General features: G+C 46.9%; 1 protein-coding gene across 10 annotated transcripts in view; it reads left to right on the plus strand.

The window, feature by feature from the left end:
- Window positions 1–25,347, plus strand: part of BCL2L1 (BCL2 like 1) — a 59,798-nt gene that overhangs the window by 5,841 nt on the left and 28,610 nt on the right. Inside the window, exon 3 of one of the 10 annotated variants that reach the window (XM_050807312.1) lies at window positions 1,647–8,722. The exons of the other annotated variants lie outside the window; for them this stretch is intronic. Coding sequence (XP_050663269.1) covers window positions 1,647–1,748 — 102 coding nt within the window. The 3' untranslated portion in view covers window positions 1,749–8,722. Of the gene's footprint in view, window positions 1–1,646; window positions 8,723–25,347 lie in introns of those variants that run through there. 10 annotated transcript variants of the gene reach the window in all.

A 25,347-nucleotide genomic window follows, 5' to 3' on the forward strand; every position in this document is an offset into this window, starting at 1 on the left:
CAAACTCCTGACCTCAGGTAATCCGCCTGCCTCAGCCTCCCAAAGTGCCAGGATTACAGGCATGAACCACCTTGCTTGGCTCCGGCCAATTTTTTCATTGTTAAAACCCTCTCAGGCCCTGCCAATAGATGACAGCTGTGTGCGTGTGGGGATAAGGTGGCCTGGCCCAGGTATCTCCACTTAGTGGTGGAGTGATGCTTCAGGGACTGAAAGTATAGACCCTTAGCCAGATTATTGCCTGCCTGGAGTCACCTGATGAAATGCTGAACCTGTTCGGCTTTCTTGTCCTCCGCCTGTAAAATGGAATAATGATAGCCAGCTTCCATAGCTTGACTCTAGTAAAGGATCTAGCACAAAAGCCCTTCCCCTGCCATAATTGTAGGGTGGAAACCCTTTAATGAATGGGCAGCTTCCCTCAGAGAACTGACTCTTCCCCCTAGAGTTTCTCCTTAAGAAACAAAGTCCCTGTGATACTCACCTGGAATGTTGTATACATGACCTTCCCCGAAGGGACACAAGTGTTTCTGGTGCTTTCCAATGGGAATGTGGGAAGGGACCCAGGTGGGCCTGGCCACTTTGGGATTGCTGTTCCTGAAGAAATCCTTTAGCCTGATAGAAACGTCATTGTTGGGAGCAATGAACAGTGTAGCGGGGCAGAAAACATAACTTGGCCTTTTTTAAGCTGTATGGCTCAGTAGTCTGAGTTTCTGTAGATCTCTTATTGCCTAATCTGCCTTCAGATGGATGTATGCTTAGTTGAAGCACCTCAGCCCTTTGCAGATAGTGGCAGTTCTGCGGTTTTCTTGGGGAAACCCCATTAGAAACCCCAAATGTGGAAATTTTTAGTAATCTCATTCGGGTCCCAAAATGAAGTAGAAGTGTCTCAGGGGCTCCCCCTTGAAACACCTACTACTTCTGAGTGTACATTTGAGGTTGCTCTTAAAATTTTGTTACCATCACAGGGTTTTCCAGACTTCCTAGGAATAATTTCCCCAGTAGCCCCACAGAGCCCTTTAGCTTCTGTCGAAAATTACCCGGGTATTTTTTCAGGGGGCTCCAATGGAACCTGGAGAGTTTTCTTGACTTTTGTATGGGTGTCCCCAGATTTGTTTGGGCTGCGTGAAGCAGCAGTTGTTATCTCTGTCCCTTCCCTCAGCAGATATCTGTCCTGAGGCCAGTGGGCTTGAGAGTCCTCCTCTGTGTCCGACCTCCCTGATTTTGCCAGTGCCCTCAACCTTCCATCATGGGGCTTTCTTTAAGCAACTGTGGTTTTGCCTGAGTTTAATGTGGATAGACATAGGGGTAATTCCCAGTGTACTGCTTTTCTACAGAAGCATAGTCTCCTACTGCCTTAATTAAGCAGGGGCCCTGTCCCCATCCCAACCTCCAACCTAATTACACAGAGTCCTCCCTAAGGACTCCCTCTTTTTTCTTTGAAGGAGTCACTCTGCTCCTGGATCTTCTTCTCTTCAGCCCCTCTATCTAGCAGTCTGTCTTCCTTGTTCCCAGTTGGCTGACCTGAGTCAGACAATCTCACTGGGTCTTTTTGTTTAGCCTGGGAAGAGAAGACCTAGGAGAATATGATCAGCTTCACATATCTGAAGGAAGAAGGACTGAGTCTTTTTTATTTTTATTTTTTGAGACAGAGTCTTGCTGTGTCGCCCAGGCTGAAGTTCAGTGGCGCAATCTCAGCTCACTACAAGCTCCGCCTCCCGGGTTTACGCCATTCTCCTGCCTCAGCCTCCTGAGTAGCTGGGACTACAGGCGCCCGCCACCGCGCCTGGCTAATTTTTTTGTTTGTTTGTTTGTTTGTTTGTTTGTTTTAGTAGAGACAGGGTTTCACTGTGTTAGCCAGATGATCTGGATCTCCTGACCTCCTGATCCGCCCGCCTTGGCCTCCCAAATTGCTGGAATTACAGGCGTGAACCGCCGTGCCCAGCCCCAGGACTGAGTCCTTTTTTTATTGGTGTGGTACCTGGCAAAACTTGGATAAATGAAAAGAAGTTAACAGTTGGTAGAGCTTAAATTATGTGCAGAGAAGACATTTCTAACAGATTTACTCTCTCCTATATTTAGGAGCTCCTCAGGGTGGAGGCCACATCTTGGCCATGCTTGTTTCCTCAGCTCTGAGCAGAGGCCTTGGGCATAGCAGATATCGAATGAAAGAGAAACCCAGTAAATTTCTGAAAAAACAGACCGTTATCAAGCCAGAGTAACAATCATGGGAGTGGCTATTTACCTAATAATTAATTCATTGAGTCAAACAATGTTTACTGAGCTCCTACTGTGTACCAGGCAGTCTTAAGATACTGGGAGTATGGCAGTAAACAAAAGTAAACAAAACTAAGTTTCTGTCCTCATGGAGCTCACATTCCAATGAGGAGTGATAAGCAATAAATATATAATTACATGTTTATATCAGATGATTGTACATGCTATGAAGAAAATAAAGCAGGTTGGGACATACGGCATGTCTAGCAAGGGAGGGTGGGGCTGTAGTTTTAAAAGAGTGATCAAAGAAGGTGTAAGGGAGAAAAAATGGCTTTCCTCTACCCTTCTAGGTCCTTTGGCTGGGCTGAGAATTAAATTAACATAGATTAGCTGGAGGAAAAAAAAAATTTAATTACATAGGTATACACGGGAGTCCTACAAAATATGAGGCTCAAAGAAGGGTCAGATAATTGAAGCTTATATAGCTACAGGAAAGAATGTGGGGCTTGGGACTTCTGCCATAACCCAAGTTATGGCAGGGTAAGGGAAAGAGTTGGTAGTGGTGTGGTCCCAGCTACGGTTGAGGGGGTATACTGAACTGGGAGGATCACTTGAGCCTGGGAGGCGGAGGTTGCAGTGAGCCGAGATCACGCCACTGCACTCCAGCCTGGGTGACAGAGCAAGACCCTGTCTCAAAAAACAAATAAATAAATAAATAAAAAGTCTATCTGGTAATAAAATTTGTCTGGAGCAATCCTCTTCCTAATACAGATACTTTTACTAGTGTAGATTTCCTTTTTAGATGTGAATTTCTTTTACAAAAGGACAGCTTTTCGGAGCTACTCTTATGTCTGCAGTTTCTCAGAATAACCAGCTCAAAATATGCCGAAGAAGTGTATTTTTGGGGTGGCATATTCTGTTTTCTTTTTTTTTTTTTTTTTTTTTTTTTTTGAGACGGAGTCTCGCTCTGTCGCCCAAGCTGGAGTGCAGTGGCGCGATCCTGGCTCACTGCAAGCTCCGCCTCCTGGGTTCACGCCATTCTCCTGCCTCAGCCTCCCGAGTAGCTGGAACTACAGGCGTCCGCCACCGCGCCCGGCTCATTTTTTGTATTTTTAGTAGAGACGGGGTTTCACCATGGTCTCGATCTCCTGACCTTGTGATCCGCCCGCCTCGGCCTCCCAAAGTGCTGGGATTACAGGCGTGAGCCACCGCGCCCGGCGCATATTCTGTTTTCCTACAGTCATATTTTGGGATAGTATGTCCTGAGTCCCAACAAAAGTATTACCTAAAGGTGATATTTGAGCCAAGAGCTGAATGAGGTAAGGCGGTGGATGATGTAGGTACCCTACAGCAAAGGGTGTTTAAAGCAGAGGGAATGGACTCAGGAGGGGAGCATGCTTGACATTTTCAAGGATGAACAAGAAGGTCAATGTGGCTGGAGAAGAAACAGCAAAGGGGAAAAGGGTAGAAGGTGGGGAGGAAATGGTTGAGGAGAGGGTGGAGAGGCAGGTGGGGGCCAGATCGCGTAGAACAATACAGACCATGATGAGGATTTGGCTTTGGTGGAATGAGAGGCCAAAAGATTTGGAGTGGGGGTGATATGGTCTGTATTCTTAAGGGTGGCAACAGGGAGCCCAGTGAAGAGGCTGGTGCAATTGCCAGGTGAAAAAGAATGGTGGCTTGGACCTAGAGATGGAGGTGCAGCGAGAGGGGTACTGGAGAATAAGACCAGGCTTGCACATGGTATATTGATGGGTCCAGCCACCCTGGAAACCATATTTTTCAACTACTTGGAGGTCCTAGAAGTTAAGTAAGCTAGATGTTCTTGGGGAATAGTTCTCTCCAAATGTGATATCCTGATTAATGGTCCTCTTCCACTCCAACAGTATTTCTGTCTGAGTAAATGCAATTTGTCTGAGTTCAGTTCCCAACTCATCCATGTCTACCTATGCAAGCTTCTTTTACCTCTCTGATTCTTGGGACAAATAATAATACCTGCCTCACAGATGGTGATGGTAAAGACACAGTGAGGTGTATCTGAGATGCATAGAGCCTGGAGCCATGTTGGTATCATTATTCTTATTATCTTTACCACAGAACACATGTCAGAGACCCATTCACAGAATCTTGAGCATCCACTCTCCTTTTTCTAAACACTATAGTGACCCATGGGCACATCTCAGAGCAGGCCCTTCTAGCGTTTCTGTTGTAGTGGGAGCTCCATAGTGTTTGTGTGCAATGGTGGTATGAGCACTGGTCGTAGACAGTATAGGAATGCTGGTTCTCTCTATCCTTAGACCTTGTGGCAGATTCCACCATTATGGCATATTTCACATTAGTTATATTTTAAAATGTCTCTCTCCTGTTGACAGGTATGTCAGCACCTTAACTAAACCCAGTGTCAAGGCAGGCTAGTTTATCGCTGAGCCCACAATAGTGATACCCTATATTTATAACACCTTACAGCTTCCAAAGCACTTTCAGATCAACCTTGCCTTTTTTATCCTTATAACCACCCAGAGAGTTGAGCAGGAAGGATGCCATCTCCGTTTCAAAGGAGAGAAATCAGGTGAGAAAGATGAATTGACTTGCCCAAGGTTACATCAGGAGGAAGAGGCAGTTTTTGGACTTTCAAATTGGAAGTTGACTACTAGCTTGCTGTTTGACCTTGGGCAAGTCTTTTAACTTGTAAATGGCTGTAATAATGGCACCTTTTTCTGAAGATTCCGTGAATTAATTCATGCCTTAGGGCTTTCATGTCATCCTAGGGCTCTTCACTCACATCATCTGGCTTCTTTTTTATTACATATTGATTTTTGAAATTGTGTTTTTGTATGAAGAAACTACCTTTGGGACCATGTGCTATTTTGTTTCATCCCTGATGAGACTCTCGGGCCAAGCTTGAGCCTTACAGCAAACTCTGAGCCACACAGCTTTTTGGGCAGCCTCCAGTGCTCCCCTCGGAACTGGAGGTTTTTCTCCAGCTCTTCAGGAAATGCCATTGCGATGACTTCCATGGACTGCTTCCTGTCCCAGCCCTGTCGGCAAGAGTGTGGAAACTGGAAAGCAATGTCCCTAGAGATCCGCCCCCTGAAAACTACTTTTTTTGGACATGTCCCTACCTTTCCTCTTGTCAATTACTTTCTTTGCTCCCTACCCTTTCCTCCTTCACCCGGCTTCTCCCTCCAGCTGTGATCATCCCTTCAAGACTTAGAAAATGCCTTTCTACTTGGTTCTGCCAGGCCATTTCCCCCTACCCTAGGCTAGGCTGTGAGGGAGGTCGGTTAGAATTCCTGGGTTCTCGGTCTCCTTGGCTCCATCACCCATTAGCAGTTTCAGTCCTGGACTTCCCCTGGAGATGTTTTAAACCTGTTGCTTGCAGTGCCCTGTGTCATCCATTAACCCTGAGTTCCCATAGGAGTTTCCACCCCACCCCTGCATAGGATGGGATTCTTAAGATATATCTCGAGGTTTGGCACATATAAATCCTGCCTCTTGGAAATTGATGATAGAGGGTGGAGTGAAACAGAGCCTGCCTTCCCCTCCCCCAGTCACCTTTGAGGAGGAAGCTAGAAGGTTGAAAACCTTGTTGGACAATCATCTGAGGAATGGGAGCTGGCCTGGGAGGGGATTGGAACGCACTCAACTATGCCTCAGATCCTTTGTTCCTCTCTTGAAAGGGAAACATTCCCCTCCCTCCTCCCTGGCCACACACACACATACACACGTGCCTTTGTTCCCTCGAGTCAGGCAGGGATAGGAACACAGTGTCCCTTCCAAGGAGCCTGACTCGCTTCCCTAGGGACTGGTCTGGTCAGTGGGACTGGGATATTTGCTTAGGAACCCCCAGCCTCATGTCCTTTCCATAGAGTCTCGGAGGCTAAGAACTTGCCTACAAACAGCTGAGACTTCTCTGTAATTATTTCGTGGGATACCCATGTCCCAGGATAAACAGTTCCTCCCTCTTACTCCAGTTGGTGATTAATATTATTGTTAACATTACTATTAATAGTATCTAACACTTATTGAGTGCTTACTTTATGCCAGCCATTGTTCAAAGTGCTTTATATGTATTAATAGATTTCATTCTCACAGTAGCACTCTGAAGTGGGTTCTATTATCTCTGTTTCACATGTGAGGAAACTGAGGTACAGAGAGGTTAAGCAACTTATGCAAAGTAGCAGAGTTAGTAAGTGGCAAAGCCTGGGAGGGTAGCTTTCAACCTCCCCCTTTTAAACACTCCACTGTGTTCCCTCATCCAGTTCACTATTGTCTAGATGACTGCTGGCATTCATCCAGTGCTCACTATGTGACAGCCTTTACTGACACCATCTCCGTTACTATCCCAACAACCTTATCATTATAGGACACTGAGATTTGGGAGGGCTTATAGTTAGCCAGAGGCAGAGTCAGGATTTGAAACCAGGTCTCTCTTACTCTAAAGCCTGTCCCTTTTATCTGCAATCCTTACAAATCTTGCAAAGTAGGTGTTGTTACCTTCATTTTATGGTTGAGAAAATTGAGGCTCGGAGAAAAGTGATGTGCACAGAGCTTCAGAGGCTAGTACCAAGAAGAGCTGGGATTCACACTCTATTGCCTTAGTAGTCTGTATTGTCATGATTTTTCTTTTTATGTGCTTGATAATACTTTTAATTTACCAAACTCCTTTTATAAGTTATTTCCCAGTGAAGTAGGTGAGGTGGGTATGTTCAGCACTGTTTCTTTTTTTGTTGTTGTTGTTGAGACAGAGTCTCCCTGTGTCGCCCAGACTGGAGTGCAGTGGCCGGATCTCAGCTCACTGCAAGCTCCGCCTCCCGGGTTCACGCCATTCTCCTGCCTCAGCCTCCCGAGTAGCTGGGACTACAGGCGTCCGCCACCTCGCCCGGCTAGTTTTTGTATTTTTTAGTAGAGACGGGGTTTCACCGTGTTAGCCAGGATGGTCTCGATCTCCTGACCTTGTGATCCGCCCGTCTCGGCCTCCCAAAGTGCTGGGATTACAGGCTTGAGCCACCGCGCCTGGCCATTCAGCACTGTTTCTAGAGAGGAAACTAAGATAAGGGGTCTTGTCCCACAGTAAATAGCAGCATCAGGCTTAGAATTCATGTTCTGGCTTTTAACACAGTATTATCGATACTGTCTGCCTCTCCTAAAGCTGGATATGTGGCTTGGAGCTGTCCTTGGAGTTTCATTTCTTTTGTTAAATCAGCAAATACTGACAAATGCTTTGTAATGTGCTAAATGCTAGCAATACTGTGGTTATTGCGGTAACTGGAACTGAGTCCCATCCCTCAATGGTCTGTTCCCATACTCCACACCTTGGGTCTTGCTGGTGGTGGTTGTCTGCCATCTGAATCAGTCTACATGCGCCATCCATCCTTCTCCTCAGCTCCCAGACACACCAGGCAAGATTCATTATAGTTGATATGTATTAATCACCTTCAACACATACACAGACAAAACTCTGGCCTCACATTTGAGACAGCTTGACTCCTTGCTGGTGGCATAACACAAAGCAAATCAGCTTCAAATTCTCATCCATAAGCCTGAAAAAATAATGCCAAGCCACCAGAGTAAGTGAGGCATGAATGAGAAAGTGAAATGTAAGTGTGTTTTTTGGTAATAATAACAGGTACTATGTGTTGAGTAGTTACTTGCTCTGTGCCAGGTGCTGTGTTTATGCCCTTGATATAATCGTCTTACTTGGTTCTCACAAATGCTCTCCTGTGAAGATGGAGAATCTAGGGTTCAGAGAGGCTCCCTAATGTGTCCACAGTAACAGATCTTATAAGAGGCAGAGCTGGGTCTTACACTCAGATGTGTCTGATGCAAAAGCCTATAAGCGTCATTGGTTCTTGCAAGCCCAGACTGGCTTATTTTACCCTGACTACGTGGCTCAGGGCCTGCGGTTGGGTGGGGACTTGGCCAGGGCCTGCTCAATGAACATGAAGGGTTGTTATTATTAGATACAGGTTAGGCTACAAAAAAAGTTTCTGCCTCTAAGGAAGCAAACTCATTTGGAGCAGTAGAAATAGACCCCAAACACTTGGTGAATGGCTTGAGGCAAACTGTGCCAAACCTGTGGAGTAAACTCCAAAAGCAGAAGAGGTTGAGTCCACCTGACTGCATTGCTGGGCCCTGGGCCTCTGCCAAATGGGCCCACTTCCACCATCAACTACTCAGTTGATTACTGGGCCCAGAGGCCTCTACCCTCAGCCTATATCATCAATCTGCACCCTTTCCCTAGCCAACTGCATTGCCAATCCAGACTCTCTTCTGCACCAAGAGTGGAAAGGGTTAGGAAGGAGAGAGGTCACTGGCAGCTTGAATAATCATAGCTTTCTCAGCACCAAGCTTTGTACAGTTCCCACTGAGGCCTCAGTTTCCTCATCTGTAAAATGGGGATAATACTAATCTCTTAATGAAGATGATAGTAATCTCTTCCTTATAGGCTTGCTGTTTTTCCTCTGCCTGTATCACTCATCCTATAGATCTGATCAGGGCTCTCTCTTTATTTTTTTTTTTTTTTTTTTTTTTTGTTTTTTTTTTTTTTGAGACGGGGTCTCGCTCTGTCACCCAGGCTGGAGTGCAGTGGCCGGATCTCAGCTCACTGCAAGCTCCGCCTCCGGGTTCACGCCATTCTCCTGCCTCAGCCTCCCAAGTAGCTGGGACTACAGGCGCCCGCCACCTTGCCCGGCTAGTTTTTTGTATTTTTAAGTAGAGACGGGGTTTCACCGTGTTAGCCAGGATGGTCTCGATCTCCTGACCTTGTGATCCACCCGTCTCGGCCTCCCAAAGTGCTGGGATTACAGGCTTGAGCCACCGCGCCCGGCCAGGGCTCTCTCTTTATCATTGAGGTATCAACTCAGGTATCACCTCCCTAGAGGCCACCATGTTTACACATTTACCATCTGTTTCCTGTAGTAAAACATAAGCTCTCAGAGTACAGGGGCTTTATCCTGTCTTCTTCATCCCCAGCATCTAGCAGAGTGCTTGGTACATAGGAGGCATTCAGCAAATATTTGTTGAATGAGTAAGTGGCTGTGTAGACCACCTCACACAGTGTCTGACATACTCAGTCAATGTTAGGCATTGCCATGTCTTAGGAAGATGTGGACCATGATGGGTTTAAATAGATGAAAAGAATGTAACAAGAGCAGGCTATGGTTGGGCGTGGTGGCTCACACCTGTAACCTCAGCACTTTGGGAAACTGAGGCAGGTAGATCACTTGAGATCAGGAGTTCAAGCCTAGCCCGGCCAATATGACAAAACCTTGTCTCTTCTTTTTTTCTTTTTTCTTTTTTCTTTTTTTTTTTTTTTTTTTTTAGACGGAGTCTTGCTCTTGCTCAGTCGCCTAGGCTGGAGGGCAGTGGCACAATCTCGGCTCACTGCAAGCTCTGCCTCCCGGTTTCACACCATTCTCCTGCCTCAGCCTCCCAAGTAGCTGGGACTACAGGTGCCCGCCACCACACCCGGCTAATTTTTTTTGTATTTTTAGTAAAGATGGGGTTTCACTGTGTTAGCTAGGATGGTCTCGATCTCTTGACCTCGTGATCCACCCACCTCGGCCTCCCAAAGTGCTGAGATTACAGGTGTGGGCCACCGCGCCCGCCTCATGTCTTCTAAAAATACAAAAATTAGCAGGGCGTGGTGGCCGGCGCCCATAATCCCAGCTACTTGGGAGGCTGAGGCAGGAGAATCACTTGAGGCTGGGAGGTGGAGGTTGCAGTGAGCTGAGCTCATGCCATTGCACTCCAGCTTGGGCGACAGAGGGAGACTGCCACACACACACACACACACACACAAACACAAAAGATCAGGCTAGTCACGCGCGCGCACACACACACACAGACGAGCAGGCCAGATGGGTAAGAACCACCCAGACAGAACACCCAGGGTGGAGTATGTATGAAGCATGTGGGAGATGATGAGGAGGCAGACTGGCTAGAGCCGAAGACAGTCTGTGTCAGCAAAAAAGCTGGTCAGGGAAAAAAGCAGGTGGCTGATGACAGAGCCCTCTGGACAGAGGGATGGGGATGGTTGATGGTAGAGGTGGGCCCAATGGGGAGAGGCCCAGAGCATCTGTGGGATGCAGTCAGGTCTCCAGTAACCCCTGGGAAAAAGAATTTCTTGCCAGCCAGGGCTCAGCAGGCAGAGCTGCAGAGAGAGAAAAGCCAGAGGCACCTGCAACCTGCAGATCAGGTAAGCTGCCCTGGTTGTTATTTTGGGACTCAAGGCCAGGTGCAGATTCAAAGGATTGATTGAAGCCTTTTGGCAACTTTGGCCTCAGCAGGGTAAACATCACCTGTCTCCTGCCACCTGCAGTGACAGTGCCAGGAAGGGTACCCTAGGTAGGCCCAAAGGGGCCTAACTTTCTTGCTGCCCTGGTGGAGCAAGAAATATCTTCCAGGAGAGGCCAATCCTTCCCTGCCCCACAGCTCCTTCTCTGAAAAGCTCAGGTGGCAATCAGGTACCTCCTGCCCAAGAGGCCCCCATGGTTCTGGCCCAAGGAAGGTAGGGGCGGGGCACTGGGAGCCGTTGACAGCTGGGCTCAGCTGGGGGGAGGGGTCAGTTTGGGAGCAGGTGCAGATTTCAGGGAGGGTGGGGCCTAAAGGGAAGTAGGGATCTTGGTAGGCTGCAAAATTTTCCTCCCCATCCCCCAGCCACAGCTGGCTTCTCCAGGAACCTGATGACCTAGTTACAATGCTTAGAAATTGTCAGCTTAGCTTGCAGTTCAGGGCTTTGCCAGTCTCTCCTCTCTGAGGCTTCTTGGGTCCAAGAGGTGCCTTGGCATTTCCCCAAGGGGGTTCCATGTGAATGACACACGCCATATCACATGTACAGGCTTCTTGCCCAGAGGAGGAAAGAGCCAGTAAGGCTGCTGCTTCTTCCCTTGTGTGTGCCCCCAACCCCAGGGATAAAATACTCCCATGCCCTTGCCCCCTTCCGTTTCTCTCTAGAGGGTTAGTGAGTGACAAATAGGAGGTCATAAACTTCTTCCCTTGAGGGTCAACAAAGAGGGCCAGACCCTTGTTGTTCTGAGGATAGATTGAGCACACCTAACCATTCTTTCCTTACCTCCCCATCTCAGTGTGATGTTAAAACCTGATGGAAAGGGGTTAGGAAAACTCTTCTGGGGGCTCTGGAGGCCCCCCACTCTCTCAGGCAGCAGCTGCTCCTGGTATTCCTGGTGTCTGCCTTGCCTCCTTGGGAGAAATTCCATCGTTGTTAAGAGTCAAGTATGAAATTTGACAAACCAGTGTTGAGTTGGTGAGTCTCACTTGCTTAATAGTTATCCTTGGCAAATACTTAATCTTTCCCAGCCTTAGTTTCCTCATGTATGAAAAAGAGATAACCATATACAGTGCTTTTCTTTCTTTTTTTTTTTTTTTTTTTGAGACAGTTTTGCTCTTGTTGCCAAGGCTGGAGTGCAATGGTGTGACCTCGGCTCACCACAACCTTTGCCTCCCAGGTTCAAGCGATTCTCCCGCCTCAGCCTCCCGAGTAGCTGGGATTACAGGCATGCGCCACCATGCCCAGCTAATTTTGTATTTTTAGTAGAGACAGGGTTTCTCCTTGTTGATCAGGCTGGTCTTTAACTCCTGACCTCAGGTGATTCTTCTGCCTCAGCCTCCCAAAGTGTTGGGATTACAGGCGTGAGCCACCGCACCCAGCCTACAGTGCTTTTCTTGAAACACTCTTGAGAGCATGAAACAGTTGAAAAGATACATGGAGCACTTACCAAGGAGCCCAGCGTATAGTAATTACTTAGTATAACAAGCTACTATTATTACTGTTATTGTCACATTGCAATCACTGGTAAGCAAATTGTTGTCATTGCTGTTGTCCAAGAGTGAATTTTCAGGCTGACAGAATATGTGGATATCTTTGGACCAAGTGTTTAGAGATTTTAAGGTACCTGAAGCTTGGGGCCTTGGCTCACAACCTTGTCCCCTACCTTCTCTACAAGGACCCCAAATCATACCTTGTACACAGTAGAGGTTTGGCTAGTGTTGTTGACTAGGCATTTGGCAATGGGCCATATTTTGTTTTATCTTCCCAGGGACCTCCTTGTTTGTTGACTTAGTAGAAGACTTAATGAGTTAAATATTTAAAGTGTGTAGGAGCATGCCTGGCACACAGTAGGTGTTTGACATGTGTTTGAATGCTAAAACATGGCATTGTGGGAACTCTGGAGTTTTTCCAGGATGGCCCCACTCACTCCTTGTTTGCTCTGTGGCCTCAAGCCTCTTGCCCAAGCTCTGCCTGTTGCCTCACATGTTGAAGAAAGATAACACCCGCCTTGCCTCCCTCATGGGCTAGCAGGGAGGCCCAAAGAGATGATAGATGAAAAAGCACTTTGAGAACTATAAATATTTGGTCTTGTTGCTACTCCTTGACTAAAGTCACAGCCATAGCTGTGTCATTCATTCATTCATTCAGTCAACAAGGATTTTTTGCGTGGAAGCAATATCTTATCACTTAACTGGCTTCATGAATTTAGACAAGTTACTCTCCCTCTGTAAACCTGAAGATCTATAAAAGGGAAGTAATACTCATTTCAGAAGGTTGTTGGGAGAAAGACTAAATGAGGTGCTCTGAGCTTATTGAGGATAAAAACTGTGTCTTATTCACTCTTAACAGCTACTGCTGGGCCTAGTACTTGGTGGCTGAGTGTTTAGTGACTGGGTTAATAAACATTCCTAATAATTAATGGTATATGTAAAGTGCACTTACACAGTGCCTAGTACAGAGTAAAAGCTCACCAAATGCTGAGTCTTTCCCTTTTCTCTCTCTATGAGGCTTGAGGTGCCTTGATGCAGCCATGGGTTGCCTTCTGCAGTCAAATTACCAGGCAAGGCCAGACTCTGAATATGACTCAGATGTGAAATAGAAATGAGTATTAACACCTAGCTCCAGGAGGTCCTTACCTGCCTAGGCTGGACTTCAGTGTGGGGGTTCTGAACTATCCAGGATCAGTGCTGCTTAAACAAAATCCAGACCCATAGTATAGCTCTGATGACCCATGCTTATCTCTGATCCAGAACAACTGCCTCTTGTTCTACCCACTCTCCATCTGCTACTCCAAATAATTTCCCTTTGCTCACAGCACCCACGTTCAATTGGAGCCCTAGGGGTTACCATGTCAGGGAAGTCCCAGGGAGTCACTCAGCAATAGCCCTTTGGGGCAAGGTCCAGAGAGGGAGCCCAATTCTAAGGCTCAGTGTCTCCTGGGACTAGGTCAAGCAGCAGGTGCACACATGAGGCCCTGTGGCTGGTGGCTGAGTGATGAAACTGAGAGATGTGTAGGACCAGACAAGAAGTCAACCTAGAGGAAACTGCCTGCCTGTTCATGCAGGTGTTTGGACACCTGGGGAAACTTTCTGGGTCTGATTTAGTGGTGCTAGTGTAGGTTCCATATTAGTATCCCAGGCCCCAGTGAGGGAAACCAATGGAACTCCCAGCACCTTTAAACCCTTCTCAGATCCCTTTAGGGTGAAAGAGAGGCCCCCTCCTCTGGGTTCTACAGCATCTACAGCTGGAAACTCCAGGGACAATGACATAATAACCATAGCTCCCTTTATAAAGTCTCTGCTGTGTGTTAGGCACTGTGCTGGGGGTCTTTATGAAAAGGGGATCATTTTGTTATTGGAAGTATGGGCTCTGGAATCAGACAGAGTTGAGTTTGAATCTGGTCTCTATTCCATATCAGCTGTTAGATCTTGGGTACATTCCTTTCCGTTTCTGAGTCTCAGTCCCCCTATCTGAAAAATGGGGATAATAATAATACTTCATAGGGTTTTTGTAAGGATTTAAGAACCTTTTGTAAGGATGTATGTAAGATCATACAGTACAGGTATTAAGGTAATTTTAGTAATAGTTAACATTATGGAGCACTTGCACTTAAGCATTTTATATGAGATAGTTCGTTGAATTCTCAAAATAGTACCACTCAGGTAGGTTCTCTTATTATTCCTATAGAGAAGTTAAGGAAGTTGTTCAAAGATGCACAGCCAGTAAGTGGTAAAACCATGATTTGAACCCAGGTAGTCTGGCTCCAAAGCCAACTTGTCCTACCTCTGGATAAGGAAGGCCATAGTAAATGTTGCTGTTACAACTGTTGTATCCAACATTGTAGTCGTCTCTGGTTTTTGGTCTATCCACTGAATTCTGAGCTCAGTGAAGACTAGAAACCCGTTTAATCACCTTGCACCCCTAGAGACCAACATAAAACTCATTAATACTCATAGAACTCATTAATATTTGCTTAATGACTGAGAATATTCTCTTTAGTAATCAATCAGTAACTCTTTTTTCTTTTTTTTTTTTGAGACAGAGTCTTGCTCTGTCGCCCAGGCTGGAGTGCAGTGGCCGGATCTCAGCTCACTGCAAGCCCCGCCTCCCGGGTTCACGCCATTCTCCTGCCTCAGCCTCCCGAGTAGCTGGGACTACAGGCGCCCGCCACCTCGCCCGGCTAGTTTTTTGTATTTTTTAAGTAGAGACGGGGTTTCACCGTGTTAGCCAGGATGGTCTCGATCTTCTGACCTCGTGATCCACCCGTCTCGGCCTCCCAAAGTGCTGGGATTACAGGCTTGAGCCACCGCGCCCGGCCAGTTAGTAACTCTTTATCGACCACTTCCTGTAAGCTAGCTTTGAACTAAATCCTAGGAGGAATGCAAAGTACAGCTATGCCTTTGTAAACGGAAGATTGGGTGTGTGCGTTGGGGGTGGGGAGTGCATTCCAGAGAGCACTGTGTCATTGGCAGAAACTTCCACACAGGAGGCAGAAACAATACAGGTGGTTTGAGGATGTTTTCCAAGAAGGGATTCCCACCCCTCCCTGAGGGAGTCACTTCCTCCATCTCCTGCAGAACAAGGTGACACAGATTCCCTACTCTGGCCAAGGGCAAGGAACCACTCTAAGCTCTTTAGTCACTCTAATCCAGAATCTGTGTCTTTATTGCTCAGGCAACCAGTTCATGGGAGCCTAGAATGACAGGGGAAAAGTCAGAAGATTGGAGCTGGGAAGGGACCTTAGAAAATCATTCTTGCCCAATACTCCAGCCAAAGTGGTCTTCTAAAAAGCAACTTCAGGCCGGGCGTGGTGGCTCATGCCTGTAATCTCAGCACTTTGGGAGGCCGAGGTGGGTGGATCATGAGGGGAGTTCAAGACCAGCCTGGCCAAGATAGTGAAACCCTGTCTCTGTTAAAAATACAAAAATTAGCCGGGTGTGGTGCATGCCTGTAATCCCAGCTACTCGGGAGGCTGAAGCAGAAGAATCGCTTGAACGTGGGAGGCGTAGGTTGCAGCGAGCTGAGATCAGGCCACTGCACTCCAGCCTGGGTGACAGAGAGAGACTCTGTCTCAAAAAAAAAAAAAAAAAATTTAGGGCCGGGTGCAGTGGGAGGCTGAGCCGGGTGGATCACCTGAGGTCAGGAGTTTGAGACCAGCCTGACCAATATGGTGAAACCCCATCTCTACTAAAATTATAAAATTTAGCCAGGTGTGGTGGCGTGGGCCTGTAGATGCTGTAGAACCCAGCTACTTGGAGACCGAGGCAGGAGAATCGCTTGAACCTGGGAGGCAGAGGTTGCAATGAGCCGAGATCACACCACTGCACTCCAGCCTGGGTGACAGAGCAAGACTCGTCTCAAAAAAAAAAAAAAAATTCAGGGCTGGGCTCAGTGACTCATGCCTATGATCCCGGCACTTTGGGAGGCCAAGACAGGCGAAATCACCTGAGATCAGGAGTTCGAGACCAGGCTATCCAGCATGGTGAAACCCCGTCTCTACTAAAAATAAAAAAAAAAAATTAGCCGGGTGTGGTGGTGCATGCCTGTGATCTCTCAGCTACTCTGGAGGCTGAGGCAGGAGTATCACTTGAATCCAGGAGGCGGAGGTTGCAGTGAGTCGAGATTGCACCACTGCACGCCAGCCTGGGCAACAGAGTGAGACTCTTGTCTCAAAAATAAAAATAAAATAAAACCAAGTTCAGGCCAGGCGTGATGGCTCTCGCCTATAATCCCAGCACTTTGGGAGGCCAAGGCAGATGGATCACCTGAGGTAATGAGTTCGAGACCAGCCTGGCCAACATGATGCAACTCTATCTCTACTAAAAATACAAAAAATTAGCCAGGAGCAGTGGCTCACACCTGTAATCCCAGCGTATCGAGAGGCCAAGGCGGGTGATCACCTGAGGTAACGAGTTCCAGACCAGCCTGACCAACGTGGTGAAACCCCATCTCTACTAAAAATACAAATTTAGCCGGGCATGGTGGCGCATGCCTGTGATCCCAGCTACCTGGGAGGCTGAGGCAGGAGAATCACTTGAACCCAGGAGGTGGAGGTTGCAGTGAGCCAAGATTGCACCATTGCACTCCAGCCTGGGCAACAAGAGTGAAACTCTGTCTCAACAAATTTAATAAAATAAAAACCAAGTTCAGATCTTACTGCACTTTTGCTTACAACCCTCCAAGTGGTCTTCCACTGTAGTTAGAATAAAACCCAGACTTTTTTTTTTTTTTTTTTTTTTTTTTGAGACGGAGTCTCGCCCTGTTGCCCAGGCTGGAGTGTAGTGGCGTAATTTCGGCTCACTGCAAACTCCGCCTTCCAGGTTCAAGCGATTCTCCTGCCTCAACCTCCTGAGTAGCTGGGATTAAAGGTGCCCACTGGCCTGGCACAATGGCTCACCTCTGTAATCTCAGCACTTTGGGAGGCTGAGGCGGGCAAATCACCTGAGGTTGGGAGTTCGAGACCAGCCTGACCAACATGGAGAAACCCGTCTCTACTAAAAATACAAAATTAGCCGGGCTTGGTGGCACATGCCTGTAATCTCAGCTACTCAGGAGGCTGAGGCAGGAGAATCGCTTGAACCTGGGAGGCGGAGGTTGCAGTGAACTGAGATCACACCATTACACTCCACCCTGGGCAACAAGAGCAAAACTCCGTCTCAAAGAATAAAAAATAAAAATAAAAAAATAAAGGCACCTGTCATCACGCCCAGCTAATTTTTGTATTTTTAGTAGAGACAGGGTTTCACCATGATGTCCAGGCTGGTCTCAAACTCCTGACCTCATTATCTGCCCGCCTCAGCCTCCCAAAGTGTTGGGATTACAGCTGTGATCCACTGCACTCAGCAAAACCCAGACTTCTTACCAACCTCTGAGGCCTTTGTGATCTGGTCCTGGCTGCCCCTCCATCATTCCGTCTCTCCCTTACTCCACTCAAACCATATGGGTTCCTTGCTGCTCCTGGATCCTGGCGTAACTTCTTCCTGCCCAAGGGCCTTTGTAGTTGCTCTTCACTCTGCCTGGAATGTTCTGCCCCTAGTATTTCCTTTCTGAGTCCTACATTGGGTTCAGCTTGCTGGTCACCTCCTCTGAGAGACTTTCCTTGGCCTTCAGTTTAAAGTAGCCATGCTACTTCTAAATTCCTCTCCAGTCTTCTTGTAGTTTTGTCATAGCAACAACCTGTACCTGGAATTTTCTTTTTGTTTGTTTACTTGTTTTTGTCTGTCTCTTCTATTAGAATATAAACCCCATGATTATAGGGAGTTCGGCTTGTTCATCATTGTATCTCCAGTGTCTGCAGCTGTTCTTTGCAGGTAGTAAACATTCAGTGAATAGTTTTTGAATAAATGATTAAACAAATGAAGAAAACCTAAGACATGAAAAAACTGAGGCCCAGAGAAGAGAAGCTAATGAGAATTAATAGTGTTCTTTCATCCTACTTTTGAATGCTTATTAAGTGCTAAGCACTGTATTCAGTGATTTACATGCATTATTTTTGCCACTTATTCTTAACTGTTTTTTTTTTTTTTTTTTTTTTTGAGGCGGAGTCTCGCTCTGTCGCCCAGGCTGGAGTGCAGTGGCGCGATCTCGGCTCACTGCAAGCTCCGCCTCCCGGGTTCCCGCCATTCTCCTGCCTCAGCCTCCCGAGTAGCTGGGACTACAGGCGCCGCCACCACGCCCGGCTAATTTTTTTGTATTTTTAGTGGAGACGGGGTTTCATTGTGTTAGCCAGGATGGTCTCGATCTCTTGACCTCGTGATCCGCCCGTCTCGGCCTCCCAAAGTGCTGGGATTACAGGCTTGAGCCACCGCGCCCGGCCTCTTAACTGTTATAATGAGTTGTTTGGAACATCATTTTTTATATATACCACTGTACCACTTAGAAAAAGAGTACCACTGGACCAACTCTTATTTTTTATTGGAACCTTGCTCTGTTTTACAAAGAGTTGGAAGCAACTTAGGAAAATTCATACAACCAAAAGGATAATGTAGCTAAGGGAGTCAGGTGAAAGGAAAATATGGGTAAGAAGACAAGAGCCAAAACTAAAATTAGTTCACACAAATGTATGTTACAAAAGTCCTTTGAACTGAGCAGTTTTTCTGCCATTCTTTATAACTAAATATTGCCCAGATTCATTTAAAATGATGGTTTTTTAAAAATCTAATTACAGGCCGGGCGTGGTGGTTCACACCTGTAACCCCAGCACTTTGGGAGGCCAAGGCAGGCAGATCACAAGGTCAGGAGATCGAGACCATCTTGGCCAACATGGTAAAACTCTGTCTCTACTAAAATACAAAAAATTAGCCGGGCGTGGTGGCATGTGCCTGTAATCCCAGCTACTCAGGAGGCTGAGGCAGGAGAATCGCTTGAACCCAGGAGGCAGAGGTTTCAGTGAGCTGAGATCGCGCCACTGCACTCCAGCCTGGCAATAGAGCAAGACTCCATCTCAAAAAAAAAAAAAAAAATCTAATTACATAGATGACCTTGGGATTGTCCCAAACTGCACATCATAGTTTAGGATTTGCTGGCTCCCTTCCTGCCTCATCAGCTGGTCTCCTGGATTGAGGCAGCGGGATCTCCTGTTTTTGCCAAAGGGCCTGGTCCAGCGGGGAAGAGCCTAGACCCCTCTCCAGTCCTCTCGGGACCTAGCTAACTTTGTTTCAAGGAGTCTTTTCCGTTGAAGGTTTATTAATTGAGATATTGCCATTGGAAGCCCAGTTCTGCTCTCAAGATACTTCCAATTGAATTAGAGAGAAAAAACATAATATACATGAAAAGAGATCTTGTAAAAGCCAACAATTGCTGAATGAGGGAAGGACTCCACAGAAGAGGTGAGGTTTGCACCAAGCCTTACCACAAAGCAGGGAACAAAGGGGCTGTAACTCCCAGTAGGAGAGTCGACGTGAGCTGAGATTTGCAGGCTGAGACCAACTCTCAAGAAGAGACCTGTGAGCAGTGGCAGTCAAGTTTTAGGCATATGTGGAGGGGACTCTTTTATTAGGTAATAAATCCAAAAAGGTCAGCTAGAGCCAGGTTTGTAGGATCTTCAAGTGCCAGGGGGAGGATTCAGGACCCACCTTGGCAGCCCTGGTATCCCAATAGATAGGTCATGCCTAGGGACTAATACCCATCCTGGCCACTGGTTGGGCTGCTGATTCCCAGGTGGCAATGGCAGCTTCCGAAATGGGAGCCAGAGCCTTCAACTAATAGTGAGGAGAGGAGTAAGTGTGGGGCCATTATCAGTTTAGCTTTTGGCCATCCCAGGTGCTGCTATTCATTTGGTGATTCAGCAGATGTTTATTGAGCACCAACTATGTGCCAGGCCCTGTGCTATGTGCTGAAGATGCTAAGATAAACAAGACAAGGTCAAGGACATTGCTCTTATAGAACTCTTACTTTAATGAGAGAGACAGCTAGCCCAAGAAACAAATAAGATTATTTCAGAGAATGGGTTAATTGCTGTACAGAAAATGAAGATGAGTAATGGAATATCTGGGGAAGCAACTCTATGCATGGGCCCACTCAGATACTCAGCTTTGACACCGTTGGGTCTAGTTGGTACCTTTGTTTCCTTTTGTGTTATAGATGGGGGTGATCTTTCAAATCTCCTCTGCAGAGATCCAATGGGATAATGGTGACTACCATTTATTGAGCACCTAGCCCATGTCAGCACTCTACATGCATTTTCTCGTTTAATCCCCTCACCTAGACTGTGTGGTAAATGATCCATTAGCCCTACTTTCTTTTCCACTAAAGAAACTCAGGTTTGGAGAGGTGAAGTTGCATGCCAGGGTCCTGCAGCTTTATATGGTGAATCCTGGATTTGAACCTAGATTGGGCTGGCTCTGAAGCCAGGCTTCTTTCCACTGTTCCACCCTTGGAATAAATGAAGAGTTGTTGGTTGGATGTGCAGAAAGCTGCTTAGCAAAAGGAGAGTTGGAGAAGCATGTTGGTTTGAGGGTCTTGAAGGATACCTACTGTCCTCCCAACTGAGAGGACTTTTTCTTCTCATCTTCAGGAGGTTGCCTCCAGAGCCTGGGGTTACTGTAGGCCTTTGCCAGAGGCATGTTCGGACTTAGCCAGCTGAGTATCCCCTGTTTCCTGCTTTTACCATCTCAGCTGCTGGTCAGGAGGTTTGGGAAGGTGACATCATCTAGCTGAATCAGCTGCTGCTTCTAGATACATTACTGGAACTGAAAGTCATTACCCCTTCCTTCCTGCTCTGCAAGTCTCTTCAGAATGAGGCTGGAGTATGGGTGTTCCACCTGTCTGCAGGGTCATGGCTGGAACAGTGCTTGCTGCTTTTAAAGAGCTAAAAGGTTTTTAAAAGCTTGCTCGTGGCAAAAGCTTTCCTCAAGTCTTCTCAAGCTAAGGGAACAGATTGTCCTTGAGAGGCAGGAGGATTCACAGGAAGGCCCTCCCCGACTCCCTCCCGTCCACCTACTTTTAGCCATGTGACCCTTCTGATCTCCTTTGCCTAAGTCCGAGGCTTAGGCCCAGCACTGCAGGATGGGTAAACAAAACATTATTTGTGGACTTTTTGACCTTAAGACTTTTAGAGTCTGGTCAAGGGGACAAAAAAAACTGCTTACATTTCAGAGCCGACCAGCCACCACACTATTGGATATCTATTGGAGATCTCCCCTTGACTCACTAATTGAAAAGCAAAAAAGGGCAGGTGTGGTGGCTCATGCCTGTAATCCGAGCACTTTAGGAGGCTGAGGCAGGCAGATTGCTTGAGCTCAGGAGTTTGAGACCAGCCTGGGCAACATAGCGAAACCCTGTCTCTACAAAAAAAAATACAAAAATTAGCTAGGTGTGGTGGTGCACACCTATATTCCCAGCTACTCGGGAGGCTAAGATGGGAGAAACACTTGAGTCCAGGAGGTCAAGGTTGCAGTGATCCATGTTCATGCCACTATACTCCAGCCTAGGTGACAAAGTGAGACCGTCTTCAAAAAAAAAAAAAAAAAAAAAAAAATGAAAATTGTCTGGGTACAGTAGCTCATGCCTGTAATCCCAACACTTTGGGAGTCTGAGGTGGGAGGATCACTTGAGCCCAGGAATTCAACATCAGCCTGAGCAGTACAGTGTGACCTCTATCTCTATAAAAAATTTGTCAGGCGTGGTGGCACATGCCTATAATCCTAGCTACTCAGAAGGCTAAGGTGGGAGGATCACTTGAGCCTGGGAGTTCATGGCTGCAGTGAGCTATGAACACATCTCACAGAACTCCAACCTGGGTGACAGAGCGAAATCCTGTCTCAGCAAAAAGAGTCATTGGAGGGTTTTGAACCAAAAATGACAGTCCGACATACATTTTTAAAGGATCACCAGGCTGGGCACGATGGTTGACCCCTGTAATCCCAGCACTTTGGGAGGCCGAGGGAGGTGAATCACTTGAGGTCAGAAGTTTAAGACTAGCCTGGCCACCATGGTGAAACCCCATCTCTACTAAAAATACAAAAATTAGCCAGGCGTGGTGGCGTGTGCCTGTCATCCCAGTTACTCGGGAGGCTGAGGCAGGAAAACTGCTTAAGCCTGGGAGGTAAAGGTTGCAGTGAGATGAGATTGCGCCACTGCACTCCAGCCTGGGCAACAGAGTAAGACTCCATCTCAAAATAAATAAATAAACAAACAAACAAATAAATAAGGATCACCAGTAACTAGATAGATAACAGATTAGAGGAGGGCAAGGGCAAAAGCAGGGAGCTCAGGAAGGAGGCTGTTACTGTTGTCTAGGTGAGAGATGATGGCAGATGTGAGAGAGGGAATGAGTAATAGCTGTTCTCTCTTACATCCTACTTCCCAGCCTTTGCCCAGGCAATTTCTCCTGCCAAATAAGAAACAGCAACAGCACATGCTGGGGATTCTGTTCAGTGGTTTCCATTTACCAGTATAGCACCTCATTAATCCTCCCAACAGTTTGTTGAGGTGTGCTGCAGTGGTATCTACATTTTACAGAGAAGAAAACTGAGACTTTGAGAGGTAAAATCACCTGTTAGGCCGGGTGCGGTGGCTCACACTTGTAATTCCAGCATTTTGGGAGGCCGAGGCGAGTGGATCATGAGGTCAGGAGTTTGAGACCATCCTGGTTAACACGGTGAAACCCCGTCTCTACTAAAAATGCAAAAAATTAGCCAGGCATGGTGGTGGGCACCTGTAGTCCCAGCTACTTGGGAGGCTGAGGCAGGAGAATGGCATGAACCCGGGATTGGTTGCAGGTTGCGGTGAGCCGAGATTGTGCCACTGCACTCCAGCCTGGGTGACAGAGCAAGACTCCGTCTTTTAAAAAAAAAAAAAAAAAAAAAGGTCACCTGTTAAAAGATTACACAGCTAACTGCCAGCATCCAAAGCCTGTCCTCTTCCCTCTTCCATTTGAATAGGCTCCTTCCAGCCAACATTCATGTATGTCCTATCCGGGCTCCAAAGTCCAGTACCAAGCCAGTCTTTTCCAGGAAGGCTTCCCCAAGCTTATCTAATGGCCTGTCCCTCTATTGAGAACTGATCTACAGAGCTACCATCCATTGAGCACTCCATGGGTGCTAAGTATACTGCTGAATGATTTAAATATGTTATCTCATGTAATATTCCAAGGAGCCATATACCCTGTGACATCCATTTTACATGTGAAAATAGTGAAGCTAAAAGATACGCATGTGCCATCATGTCTAGCTAAGTTTTTTGTTGTTGTTGTTGTTTGAGGTAGAGTCTTGCTCTGTTGCCCAGGCTGGAGTGCAGTGGCGTGATCTCAGCTCACTGCAGCCTCTGCCTTCTGGATTCAAGTGATTCTCCTGCCTCAGCCTCCCGAGTAGCTGGGATTACAGGCACTCGCCACCATGCCCAGCTAGTTTTTGTATTTTTGGTAGAAACGGGGTTTGACCACGTTGGCCAGGCTGGTCTCAAACTCCTGACCTCAAATAATCCACCTTCCTCTGCTTCCCAAAGTGCTGGGATTACAGTTGTGAGCCACTGTGCCTGGCCGACTAGCTTATTTTAATTTTTAGTAGAGACAAGGTCTCACTGTGTTGTCCAGGCTGGTCTTGAACTCCTGGGCTCAAGCAGTGCTCCCACCTTGACGTCCCAAAGTGCTGTGATTACAGGCGTTAGCCAGCAGTGCCTGGCCTCTAATGACACTTTATTCATGAGAATAAATGCCAAAATGTATACAGTGCATGGGCAGACGACTGGGAGACCTTGGTAGGCCAGCAGTGGCAAGCACAGTCACCTAGAAATAAATGCCCCAGAGTTCACTGAACCTGGGTTTCAACTGCCCAGGCTTACTCCTTCTCAAAACCAGCCCTGTTCCAGCTTTGTGTCCCTGTGTGTGTGCATGGGTACATGCACAAGTAGATGACACAGTGGTGATGCTATGCACCCAGGACATTTCATAATAGGAAAGGATGTTGACCACTGCCATGGGGTACCAAAGGTCATCAGGGCTGAGAAAGCCAAGGACACGCAGGCAGCCTTGCTCCCATTTGAGTCTGAGTCATTTCCTGAGGAATAGTGGTCATTCATTCATTTGTTCATTAACAAGTATTTATGGAGTTCCTGCCATATATCAGGGACTGAGCTAAAGGTTGGACATACAGTCTGAATAAACCAAAGTCCCTGTTCTCACCCAGTGGACATTACAATGTGGGTGACAGATTCTAAGTAAATTAACATGTCAGGGCTAGGCATGGTGGCTCTTGCCTGTAATTCTAGCACTTTGGGAAGCTGAGGTGGGAGTATTGCTTGAGCCCAGGAGTTCGAGACCAACCTGGGCAACATAGTGACGCCCCACCTCTAAAAAATAAATAACATGTGAGGTAGTATTTAGGGCTATAGGAAAAAATAAAGCAGGGAAAAGGGATTAGGGATGGGAAAAGGAAGGGTAGGGTAGTTAGGAAGGCTTCTCTGATAAAGTGACATTGGATCTGAATGCAGTGAGGGCATGATCTGTGCAGATATTTGGGGAATAGTGTTGTAGACGTAGAGAACAGCAAGTTGTAAAACAAAAAACTAGGTGCAGTGACTCACGCCTGTAATCCCAACACTTTGGGAGGCCAAGGTGGGAGGATCACTTGATGCTGAGAGTTTGAGATCAGCCAGAGTGACAAAGCCAGAGTTTAGCTGGGCATAGTGGTGCATGTCTGTAGTCCTAGCTACTCGGGACACTGAGGCAGGAAGATGGCTTAAATCCAGGAGTTTGAGGCTGCAGTGAGCTATGATCCTGTCACTCTACTCTAGTCTGGGTGACAGAGCAAGACCCTGTTTCAAAAAAATTTAAAAAGCAAGTACAGAAAAAGACTCTCCAACATATTAAAGTACAGCAAGATAGCCAGTGTGACCAGAGTAGAGTAAGCCAGTGGTAGGAATCAGGTCTGAGATGTCACCAGGGGCCAAGTCTTGCAGGGCCACATGGGACCTTGCTTTAAGGGCAGTGGAAAGGCATGGAGGATTTTTAAGCAAAGAAATGACAGGTTTTAGAAGGATCTCTCTGGTGTGGAGGACAAACTCTATGGGTAAGAGCGGGAGCAGGAAACCAGTGAGAAGCCAGGTGGGTGATAACAGCAGTTTATACCAGGGTAGAGGGGTGGTGGAAGTGGCAAGCAGTGGTCAGAGCTTGGATATAATTTGAAGGTTGGACCAACTGGATTTGCTGATGATTGCTGGATAAGAGATAAGAGAGAGAGAAGAGTCCAAGTTTTTGGCTTAAGAAACTGGAAAGTCCTTACTGCCATTTAATAAGGGGAAGATGCCTTGACTAATAGTGATTTCCTGCGAGGGCTGTGGAGTTGAACTGCCTGCATTCAAGTCCTAGTTTGCTTACTGTTTTGTTTTTTTTGTTGTTTTGAGGT

This window comes from Macaca thibetana, chromosome 10, assembly GCF_024542745.1.
Source record: "Macaca thibetana thibetana isolate TM-01 chromosome 10, ASM2454274v1, whole genome shotgun sequence".
Taxonomy (NCBI): Eukaryota; Metazoa; Chordata; class Mammalia; order Primates; family Cercopithecidae; genus Macaca; species Macaca thibetana.